General features: G+C 40.2%; 1 protein-coding gene across 1 annotated transcript in view; it reads left to right on the top strand.

The window, feature by feature from the left end:
* Nucleotides 1-1439: 1439 nt before the first annotated feature.
* LOC115082653 (rapamycin-insensitive companion of mTOR-like) overlaps nucleotides 1440-12458 on the top strand; it is a gene marked incomplete at its 3' end in the record, with an annotated part of 63087 nt that continues 52068 nt past the window's right edge. The window contains exons 1-3 of the mRNA XM_029586855.1: nucleotides 1440-1522; nucleotides 6436-6526; nucleotides 8174-8240. Of these exons, the coding sequence (XP_029442715.1) occupies nucleotides 8184-8240 (57 nt within the window). The remainder of the gene's footprint in view (nucleotides 1523-6435; nucleotides 6527-8173; nucleotides 8241-12458) is intronic.

Here is a 12458-nt window from a genome sequence, read left to right as displayed (position 1 = left end):
CAGTCATTGCACTGGCTACCTGTGGCTTCAAGGATAGTATATAAATACATGACTCTTATACATAAAGCCGTTCACAACAGAGAAATGCAATGGTTCAATGATCAATTACAATTCAAAACATCAATCCGACCTACCAGATTCCAACATCTAGCGAAACTAAAGATCCCTGCGCCTAATTTGACCAAACTTTCGACTACAAAAGAACGTTCTTTCATCATTGCTGGATCCACAATATGGAATACTATGCCCTCTGAATTACGCCAGGAACTTTGCCACAAAAAATTTAAACAAAACCTAAAAACCTGGCTATTCAAAAAAGCCTTCTATCAATAAACTGAGTTCTATTATATACCTTTCAGAATATTTCTACAGACACTCATATTAATTTTCTTTATTTTTTTCTTTATTTATTTTTTTACAAAGTTATAATTAGTCTTATATTCATACAGTTATTATGTTATATTGTAAAGCTCTTTGCTGAATTAATGTTTGAATGTAAACCGAGGTGATGCTTCTTACGTTCCCCGGTATATAAAAATCCTTAAATAATAATAATAATAAGAGAAAAAAACTGTCCATCAGAAAGCAAGGAACATGTTGGAAAAGATAGATTAAATTAGGTAGGATGTACATTTTCAAGACCCCGATTCACCCAGCCCGTGAAAGAAAAGAATCACCTCAGGCATCTAAATCCCTCTGAATTCAGACCACTACTGGGGCATAGTTGAATTTGTATAAATCCTGCAGATTGCAGGGAATCCACACCCCTAGGTATTTGAGGCCCTCCCTCACTTTTTTGAAGGCAGACAGACTTGGGGGAATATCTTTGAGATCTGTGGATCCAATAGGAAATGCCTCCGGTTTAGACAGGTTAACCCTATATCATAAGAACATAAGAAAATGCCATACTGGGTCAGACCAAGGGTCCATCAAGCCCAGCATCCTGTTTCCAACAGTGGCCAATTCAGGCCATAAGAACCTGGCAAGTACCCAAAAACTAAGTCTATTCCATGTTACCAGAGACTGTATTATATTCCATAAGGATAATTAACAATTTTGGGCAAGAACTCCTAAGATTTCAAGAATAAGACATCATCCTTATACTTAAGAACATAAGAAATGGCATACTGGATCAGACCAAGGGTCCATCAAGCCCAGTATCTTGTTTTCAACAGTGGCAAAGTCACAAGAACCTGGCAAGTACCTAAACATTAGATAGATCACAAGCTACTATTGCTTATTAATTACCGTAATAGTTTATGGATTTACAATGACATTTATTTTTGTTTCAAGACATTATATTTGTATCCTGTGTTGGATGTTTTATGATTTTGGAATTTAAAAAGTAAAATTTGCTTACTGAGTGTTATGTAAAATGTATATTTTTGGCATATTGGTGCAGCATAATACTTTTTTTTCCCCATTTATTTATAGCGAGGTCTTCTTGAGGTTCTTTATGATATATTTCGCCTCCCTCTTCCTGTTGTGACAGAGGATTTCATAGAAGCGCTACTCAGTGTAGGTAAGCATTCATACGTGAACGTTCAATTCAAAATGTAATTTCAGTTTTGCCTTTCATGGCTGGTCAGTCATTTCAAAGCAGATGGCAGTGCAGTTATCTGGGTTAAAAAAAGAAAAAAAAGATGTTAAATACAAATTTACAAGGTTGGGTACAGTTCAGATGCTTCATAATGATAGTTTTCAAGATAAATCAATTACAAAATATTTTGACTTCCTTTTCAGGTCATTTTGTTTTACTACTTGGTGAAAGTAATTCTCCATAGATGTGTATTGATGGCCTGCATTGCTTTTCATATGTCAAGTTTGAGGAGTTTACCTAGTCTCTGAAACTTTCTGAAAATGTGTGCATCACTAGTTAACATTAGAGCTATTCAAATCAACTGTTCCAGTTCCTTTTTTGGTAACAATAAATGTAGCACAGAGCTCTACTTCACAAAATAATCTCAAAGAAAATAGGATTCTTTGCATGTTAACACTTTTTAACGGACCAGCATAAAATTATTCAGAAGGGCTGTTGCACATAAGCCACTTGAGACTACATAGGTGATATCTGAATAAAGGTAATTTAAAAAATGAATGTAAACATCTTTATGCAGATTCTAAAATTGGAAGTGGGTGGGTTGTGTAGCTCCTTTGGGATAACAACAAAAGTAAGTACCGTAATTCCAAATTATAATGCAAAAAGTACTGGGAATCAGGGCAGTTAAATAGTGATTAGTTCATATCAATTTCTACTAGTTTTATGTGACTGTGTTCTTAACATACTTCATTTTCAATTTTATTTTTCCTTTGAATTTTATCAGTGTTAGTTACAACAACAAAAAAATAAAATCAATGTAAAAAATGATTTATTATTTTTCTGGATATAAATATCAGATTTTATTTTGTAAGATGGTAGTGGAATCCATTGCTGCTTGGTAGAAGAAGTGCCAGTAGGAAGCCCCACACAGAGAAGGGATAGTTAGATGACTCAACACTGGGGAGGGATGAGCCCAAACCTGTCACAATCATAAATTCAAATATGAATAGATCCACAAATATCAGGAAATAAGTGAAATCTACAATGTATAAATGATTCCTGAAATAGGAAAGCGGTGGGAAGCTCGAAGAGACCTCATATATTAGATGCCCAAGAATTAGGCTAATAGAAGCTTATAATGGCGTAAGCTTTTCTTTATTTATAATCATTGGTCTCGAGCGAAATTAAAGGGGCGCCATATGAAGTATAGCTGCCCCAATTATGCACTTAGAGTCAATTGTACTATAATATTGTACTTAACTTGCGAACTTTAATCTCCGGCATCAAGGTCCAAATGCTGCTGAAGTTGATGGTAAAATGGGAAAAACCGACTTTGATCCGACACGACGTGTTTCGGAGGGAACCTCCTTCCTCAGGGGGCTGGGTGCCACTATTACCTGCTTTTATCACTAACCGGAGATGCTTGACACTGTTAAGAATGAAATAGATACAAGAGAACAAGTGCATAGTAAAAACCCACCGCAAGGGAGAGACGGCAGTATCAATGGAAAGAACACTTACTGTGTACGAAGCGTTGACTCAGTTTGTTGCGCCCGGAGGCGTCTCTGTATGATTCTACAGATAAAACAACGCATAATAAAGTACAAAGACCTTACGTTTGGTGTTTTGAGACAGGAAACCTTGCATATATATATTACCTCGTCGCGATGCTGGAGTCACTCGCTGGACCATGAATGTACTATCGGCAGCGAGAGACGTCTGAACGCTGACCTTTAAAGACAAAAAAGGCGCCAAGGATATGGGTGTGTCCAAATAAGGGCACTTACGTCACAGTCGGAGCCATTTTGGGACAGGGGCTGTCCATAAAAGGGAAATGACGACATCAGCAGCCATTTTGAAAAAAGATTTAGGGATTCCCCATGGTGCAGCTATCCATAAAAGGGAAATGACGTGGGAGGAGGCCATCTTGAAAGTAGTTGACCGAGAGTATACCCAAACCTATCCTTGTGTGGATGATGTCGTCACTGTCTGCCATTTTTAAAAAGGGGGGAAAAAAAACAAAAAGGCAATCAATATTGGCAAAGTCTAAATGAGAGTGTACCACTCTATTTTCTCGTTGAGGCCCCGCGGTTCCACAGATTGTAAACGGTAGATCCATTGATGTTCCTTCAAATTTAATGTGGAGAGTCTGTCTCCCCCCCTCCAGGATTGTGCGATTTGTTCAATAATCAACCACTGGAATTGTTCAAATTTATGTTGATGTGTGACACAATGTTGTACCATGGGGGCCTTGACATCTAAGTTCTTAATACGGCTACGGTGTTCAATTAACCGGACTTTAATTTTACGTGTAGTTCTGCCCACACAAATTTTTTGGCAAGGGCAAATGAGTCCATATACCACAAAATCAGAGTTACAATGGACAGCTTGTCGCCGTATAATTCGAATCTGGGTATTGGGGTCTTGCCATTCAACGCCAGTGATGGCTAGGGTACAAAAGCTGCAATTCCCGCACTGTGTCTGACCCGGGGGGCCGGGAGTGATATCCAAATGTTGAGTGGCACGTACTATTTGTTGTTTGATATTAACCCCTCTGCTATATGCAAACATGGGTGGAGAATGGAAGATCTGATGTGGACTAAGGACATGCCAATTACGCTGAATAGACTGCCGGATTTGTTGTGTAAGATTCGTATGTTCTAGTACACATACTGTTTGTGACGTCTGTTTGCGACTCCTATATTGTAATAGGGAATCTCGAGGAGAAAACTTGGCTCTTTTGAAAGCCCTTTTGATTGTTGCTGTTGGGTATCCCCTCTCCTTGAACCTATCACTTAGGATTGCACTTTGATGTAGGAAATCTTGCTGATCGGAACAAATCCTGCGAATGCGGAAAAATTGTCCCACAGGTAGGCCTTCCTTGAATCTCCGTGGGTGATGACTTTCAAATTTTAAAAAATTATTACGATCTGTAGGTTTCCTAAAAAGAGTTGTTTGTATTGTACCTGCTACTTTGGAAATAAGAATGTCCAAAAAAGATAACTGCTCTTTATCAAACGTCATGGTGAATTTCAAGTGAGGGTTTGCTGAATTTAACCATTGAAGAAATACAGATAATTGATGTTCTGAGTCATTCCAGATAAAAAAGATGTCATCTATGTATCTAGACCATTGGGTGATGGATTTAAAGAAAGACGATGGATATAAAATTGTTTCTTCAAAATGGGAAACATATAAGTTGGCAATGTCTGGGGCTACTGGTGACCCCATATATCACCGGAGTCCTAGGAGACTCCACATTCAAAAATCTGTATTCTTTGGTGGTAAGAAAACCCACCTGGGAGGCTATTTGTAATAAATCCTGAATTTGATGGGAGAGGTCTGTTGTGGGATCAGCTGACAATTTGCGGTAGTATTTGCAATCCTCCAATTGTCTATAAATTTCTTGTTGGTATGCAGAGTGATCCATGATCACTACTGCACCTCCCTTGTCAGCGGGTTTTATAATAATATCTGAATTTTGTGCAAGATGTTTTAATGCAACATTCTCACCTTTGGATAAATTATGAAAGATACGTCGATGTTGCATTTCAATATCAGTAATGTCCTGTAAAACCAAAGTTTGAAAGGTTTTAATATGTGGGTCAACTGGACCTGATGGGAGCCAGCGTGATTTAGGACGTACTATAGACATATCTTGGGCAATGTCTGCCGCGGAAAAATGAAGCTTGATAATAAGAGTACGAAAAAATCTGTGTAGTGCAATCCTACTTGTGAAGGGATTGTGTTTATTAGTGGGGACAAAAGATAATCCCCGGTTGAGGACCAATTCCTCATCAGAGGTTAAATCATGATGGGACAGATTAATTACTGACGACTGGATGGGATCGGGTGAATGGCTTGTGCCACATCACATCTTCGTCGCGGGATTGATGTTGTGTTGTTTTCTTGCCTCGAGAGCGTCCTGGTTTGGGAGGAAATTTGCGTTTGTCTAAAAAAGGTTTTTTGCGAGTGTCAGATTGGGTAGTTGTTCCATTCGACGACTCATCGGAATCCGCAAAAGCCACTGTTTTAGGCGGAGACGCACCCTCTTTATATTTATTAAGCCTAACGTAAACATTGTCCTCATTGTAATCATTCTGATCACGATTGAATTTGGTGATTTTTCTTCGCTTAATATCTGTTCTAAATTTATCAGTGGATCGTTGGAGATCCGTCGTGTCGGATCAGTCGGTTTTTCCCATTTTACCATCAACTTCAGCAGCATTTGGACCTTGATGCCGGAGATTAAAGTTCGCAAGTTAAGTACAATATTATAGTACAATTGACTCTAAGTGCATAATTGGGGCAGCTATACTTCATATGGCGCCCCTTTAATTTCGCTCATCGAGACCAATGATTATAAATAAAGAAAAGCTTACGCCATTATAAGCTTCTATTAGCCTAATTCTTGGGCATCTAATATATGAGGTCTCTTCGAGCTTCCCACCGCTTTCCTATTTCAGGAATCATTTATACATTGTACAATCATAAATTCAGCAGGATCAAAAAATCTGCATGTTAAGTGTCTTTTTTTCAAAGGTGAAAATGGTAAAAGCTTAATAGATTTTTGTGAAACCTAAGATTTCTTTTGGTAAAAAAACAAAGAAGCAGTTAGACAATCATGTTTTATGTACATGTGTTGACTATGTAAAAGGATGCCCTTTCTTAAAAAAAAAAAAAATCAAAACAAATCTATATATATATATATATTTTTTTTTTAATTAAAAGCAGGCATTTACCTTTGGTTGACAATTTGCTTTTACTGCTAATCCAGGGCATCAGATTAGAGTCGCTTCAAAATCCTGTAATGAAGTATTTGTTTTTTATATTAGGAGAATTTGAATTTTGAAATAGCATTTTAATGCAGTATGTATTCTATAATTTTGTTTCAGATCCAAGTCGGTTTCAGGACTGTTGGAGACTTTCTGATGGGTTTGTAGCTGCTGAAGCTAAAACTGTACTTCCCCATCGAGCTCGATCAAGGTAATCTATAATGATAATGTCTAAAGTGGTCTATAGAAATAAAGTCACATTGAAAGTAAAATGGTGGGTTAGATTTTTTTTTTCACATATAATAAACAAGTGAATTACAAAAGTGTTTTATTTAGGAGGCTCGCACCAGTACTCACTATGATTAATAATGCGTTTCCTGCTTTGATGTTTTGTAAGACTTGATTAAAAATAAGTGACTGTGTTGATTTTTGCGTGACTTAGTGGGCTTCTCGCCCCATGCTCGCATTACACCCCTGCATTTGGTGTCTTGCTGTATATTGGGGTTTATATCTCTCTGTCGTCCAGTCTCTTTGAGGTGAAAAACCCAACTCTTTTCTCTCGAGAGCCCTTATGGGTTGGCTGCCTCACTGAAAAAGGGAGGGAAATGGTGGTGCTTCTGTACTAAAGGGTTTCCCCCATTTTTCCTGGTTTTTTTTAGCAGCCTCTAGTTTGGTAATCACCTTTATGTGAGGATTGCCATTCCGCTTGTTCTCTGAGAAAGCAGAGTTGCTTACCTGTAACGGGTATTTTCTGAGGACAGCAGGTTGTTAGTCTTCACAAAACCTGCCTGCCTTCCCTGGGAGTTGATTGTTCCATGTATTTGTTATATCATGGACTGAGGAACTCTGCCTGAGAGACAGGGAGAGGGCTACGTTTGCTCCTGCTCAGTAGAGCATGCTGAAAGCTCTAGAATCTTTGAGATCAAAGTTCCATGCCAGGCTCCATTGAATGAGTCACCCATCCTGCTGCCCTTGGAGAACACCTGTTATAGGTAAGCAACTTTGCTTTCATGCTTACAGTCGAGATTCTGAAGTATATTACAAATAATCAAAATCATATAACGTTATACAAAAAATATACAAATGTATTCAATATAAAATATATTACGGAGTGTAGTTTACAAACATCCCAGCATAACTTATATTGCAATATGGACCAGTTTTACACTTAAGTGCATAAGTCTACTCTGAAAATTTATCCCACCAAAACTTCCTCACACAAGTTATGCCTACAATTTTGGTGTGCATATAGTCATATATTATAAAGTGTGCGTGTAAAACCAAATCTCTCTCTAATCCTGCCCCCAGGAACACGTCCCCGTAGTCCTGGTAAACTTGCACACAGAAATGACGTGTATAAGTTTACCCACATACTGGCCAAGTAATTTTGTAAAAGATAACTTTTATGCATAAAATACTGTTTTATGCGCAGAAGTCCCTTTGAAAATTAGTCACAGAATACAGTATAATAAAATTAATAACAGCACTAAAATAATCAAAAACTTCCATCATCATCAGTACATTATTGCCATGTTGAATACCCAATCTATCAGTTTGTACTCATGAATCATTGTTTGGTATTGAATGACCATTGATGTTAAAGATAAAAGGATGGATTAGTGTTATAAAGCGTCCTCTTCTGCTTATAAAAATTATTTTGTATGGATCAGCAACCTTGTCTGAAAAAATTCATCAGTACTGCTCAAATGTTTTATACAAATGAAAAGTAAGTTGACACCTGAGAGAACGAAACAGTGTTTGATAAAATCCCAAATACTGAATTCCAAAACACGGGGGTGGGGGTGGGGAAAACTTGGTATAACTTTTTTTTTTTTTTTTTGTATTACATTTTTTATAGGCCAGATCTCATGGATAATTATTTGGCACTGGTACTGTCTGCTTTTATCACCAATGGACTCTTAGAGGTAAGCTCAAATTAAATTTTCTATAATCCTTATTATCAGGGCCCTTGGTTTCCTGCAAAGCTTTTGCAACATCTACATGACTCTTGTTCCCATGGTATTGCAGAAAAGCAGGGGCCCTACTATTGCTGCATGTGAATACTTCCAGCTGGGTCAATGTGCTCTGCTCTTCATATTGCATTATGCAACATCAGTTCTACATGGTACAATATCTATATGAATGCATGCAAGCTATGAAAGGTATACATTCCTCAGTGGCGGAACAGATACCTCAGCCTCTTCTCGACACCACTTGAGGTCAATCTACGAAGCACATGAAACATCAACCAGGGCATCTGCAACAGCCATTGCAGCCCGAAGACTAGCATGGTTACATTCAAGTTCGATACGTGACGACTTGCACAAGAAACTAACAAAGCTCCCATGTACAGGAGATAACCTGTTCGGAGATAGATTTCAGGACGCAGTAAGTAAATTAAAAGAAGAAGCTCTAGCATTACAATCTCTAACATCGAATCCTATTTACTCAACTACACGTCGTTATATGGGATCCACTCGTAGGCAACCATATGCCAGAAGACCCTATAGATCTTATCAATCTTTTCGTACCCAGCCATACCCTTCCTACCAGCGTCCTGCTCCACAAAACAATACATCAAATCAATGAAGAGGTAAACCACGTAACCAGAGACAGCAGGCACAACAGCCGACTACTGCAGCAAAAGCGACTTCGTCTTTTTAGTTATTCAGCCGCCACCAAACATCAAGCTCCTCCAGGCAGAATTCGTGCTTGCCTGAAAGCCTGGGAAAGAATAACATCAGATCAATGGGTTCTGGAGATAGTACGTCAACGTTACCAACTCCAATTTGTCACAAAACCCATCTTGCCTCATCTTTCCACACTCAAGACTCACAGTTCCCATCCACAACTGGGGGAGGAAATTGCTTTACTTCGCAAACAACAAGCAATTCGACAAATCCACCCATACCCCAATTTAGCAGCATTTTATTCCCCGTACTTCCTTATACCAAAGAAGTCTGGGGGCCTTCGCCCCATACTAGACCTACGGGAGTTGAACAAATTTCTCACCAAGGAGAAATTCAGAATGGTATCGTTGAAGTCAATTCTTCCTCTCATTCAAACCAACGATTGGATGTGCTCCTTTGACCTGAAGGATGCTTACACACACATTCCAATCCATCCATCCTCGTGGCGTTACCTATGCTTTCGCTACAGACATCAAAACTACCAGTACAAAGTTCTTCCCTTTGGACTATCGGCTGCACCCAGAGTTTTCACCAAATGCATGATAGTGGTGGTGGCTCATCTCAGGAAACAAGGTATAACCATCTTTCCATATCTGGACGATTGGCTCATAATCGCCTCAACTCCAAATATCTTACTGGATCACCTCCATCGGGTGATACACTGTTTGCAAGAACTAGGGTTGTTGATAAATTTTCAAAAATCACACCTACAACCAACACAACAGTTGCAGTTCATAGGTGCATACCTGGACACTACGTGTCCAGGTATGCACCAGACGACAGAATATCACATTTCCGTCAACTTCTACACACCTTGAAACATACTCACAGGCCGTCAGCAAGACAAGTCCTAGTAATTCTGGGCCACATGGCAGCGGCGAATTTCACGGTTCCCAACACCAGGCTACACTTGAGACGCCTACAATGGGGTCTAAAGCGCCAATGGAAACAACATTCACAACCATTGAAGCAGAAGGTATCGCTGAACGCAGAAATGAAAAAAGATATAGCATGGTGGCTCCTAGACTCTACCCTGTCCAAAGGAGCGTTGTTCAGCCCCCCATCTCACAATGCAGTCCTAACCACAGATGCGTCTCGCAAGGGATGGGGTGCACACCTCGAGACTTACGAAACCCAAGGGTTATGGACACTCTCAGAACAGAATCTACAAATAAATCTATTGGAACTCAGAGCGATTCGCAATGCATTGCGAGTCTTTCAAGACCACCTGAAGGGACGCAGGGTCATGATCTACACAGACAACCAAGTAGCGATGTTTTACATCAACAAACAAGGAGGGTCTGGTTCATGGTCCCTCTGCAAGGAGACCCTGACAATCTTCGAACATGCTTACAAGAATTGCATACATCTGCAAGCAACTTACCTACCGGGAGTTGCAAACACAAGAGCGGCCAGGCTAAGCCACATCTTTCATCCCCACGAATGGAAATACAGAAATAGCCCAAGACATATTTCTGCAGTGGGGGACACCTTCGATAGATCTCTTTGCAACAGAGATCAATGCTCAGGTTTCCAAATTCTGCTCGATAAAACCAAGCCAATTCAGGATCGCTCAAGATGCCTTCCTCATTCCGTGGACGACAGGCCTTCTATATGCCTTTCCTCCCATACCTCTCATAACAAGAACAATTCAGAAGTGTATAGCGGACAAAGCTCAACTGATACTCATAGCCCGGCCTGGCCGAGGCAGCCATGGTACAGTTTCCTGCTTCGACTATCCATCAAGGATCCAGTTCCATTACCGAATCGACAAGATCTTCTCTGCCAAGATCAAGGGACACTTCTACACCCGCTACACTCATCTCTACACTTGACAGCTTGGAGATTGAGAGGCTCCTTCTGACAGAACAAGGAGTTTCCACTTCAGCACAATTCATTTTGTTACAATCAAGGAAACTCTCAACCAGGAAAAATTATAGCTATAAATGGAAACGCTACTCTGCCTGGTGCACTTCCAATGTTGTACCACCATTGGACTGTTCCCTGGAATTTCTCATTGATTATCTTCATACACTATATGTCGCTGGTCTAGCAACATCATCCATCAGAGTTCACTTCAGCGCCATAGGCGCCTATCATAGACCAATCAATGACATTCCTATATCCATTACTGACTCATTTCATAAAGGGTTTAACACACATTCGTCCTCCGGTATCCAAACCTCCAGTTCCATGGAACCTCAACATAGTTCTGGAACAGCTCATGCTTTATCCTTTTGAACACATGGATTCGGCACACATTAAATACCTCACCTGGAAGGTGGTATTCCTGGTTGCAGTCACATCAGCACGAAGAGTTAGTGAGTTACAAGCTTTGGTCCATTATCCTCCATACTTGCAATTTCATCACCAGAAGGTAGTTCTACGAACTCACCCGTCCTTTCTACCGAAAGTAGTTACCCCATTCCATCTCAATCAGACAATGGAATTACCAACTTTTTTCCCTAAACCTCATTCGAACGATAGGGAAAAACTACTGCACACATTGGATTGTAAAAGAGCTTTAACACACTAAAAAGAAAGAACGAACTCGGACTCCCGTGTTTCTCAACTCTTTGTCTCCTTTGACCCAAAGGCACTTGGACTACCAGTGGCTAAACGCACCATCTCCAGTTGGATACTGCAGTGCATCAAATTCTGCTATGAAAAACAGAGTTTACAGTCTACTCCTAAAGCTCACCAAGTTAGAGCAGTAGCAACCTCCTTAGCACACTTGAGTAATGTGCAACCCATAGACATTTGCAAGGCGGCGACATGGTCATCACTGCATACCTTCACATCTCATTACTGCCTTGACCAACAAACAGCCACTGATGCGAAGATAGGGCAAGCAATACTGCAAACTCTATCCTCCTGTCAACGGTGACTGCCACATTGTCAAAGATCACGTCCAAACACTTATATAACTACTGACGTGATCGGGAGCTTGGGACTCCCATGACAGCATGGCTAATTCAGCCCTGCTATCGACGGGAAAAAGCAAGTTTGCTTACCGTAAATGATGTTTCCGTAGATAGCAGGATGAATTAGCCATGCTGACCCACCCTCCTCCCTGGCAGTCACCAAGTCTTCGACTACACTACAGCTTAATCACAGACTGAGGAGATTCCATTACTTTCCTGCGCGGGAACACACATGCAGCCACAGAGAGCAAAGCTCTGTTCTCTGCTTTGACAAGCTCCGCCTCCCGGGCCTGATTGACAGATCCCATGACAGCATGGCTAAGTCATCCTGCTATCTACGGAAACATCGTTTACGGTAAGCAAACTTGCTTTTCTCCTCTCCTTGAAGCCTGAAATATGGTGTAGCCCAGGGGTTGGTGCTAGCCTGTATTTTATTCAGTATTTGTTCTGCTGTTCTGTGATCTGATTAGAGGAGCATGTCTCAGATTCCATCCTTACTCAGATCCTCTATAACTAAATTGTGAATTGT

The sequence above is a fragment of the Rhinatrema bivittatum genome, unplaced genomic scaffold (genome assembly GCF_901001135.1).
Source record: "Rhinatrema bivittatum unplaced genomic scaffold, aRhiBiv1.1, whole genome shotgun sequence".
Taxonomy (NCBI): domain Eukaryota; kingdom Metazoa; phylum Chordata; class Amphibia; order Gymnophiona; family Rhinatrematidae; genus Rhinatrema; species Rhinatrema bivittatum.
This window is presented reverse-complemented; position numbering and strand designations above follow the sequence as displayed.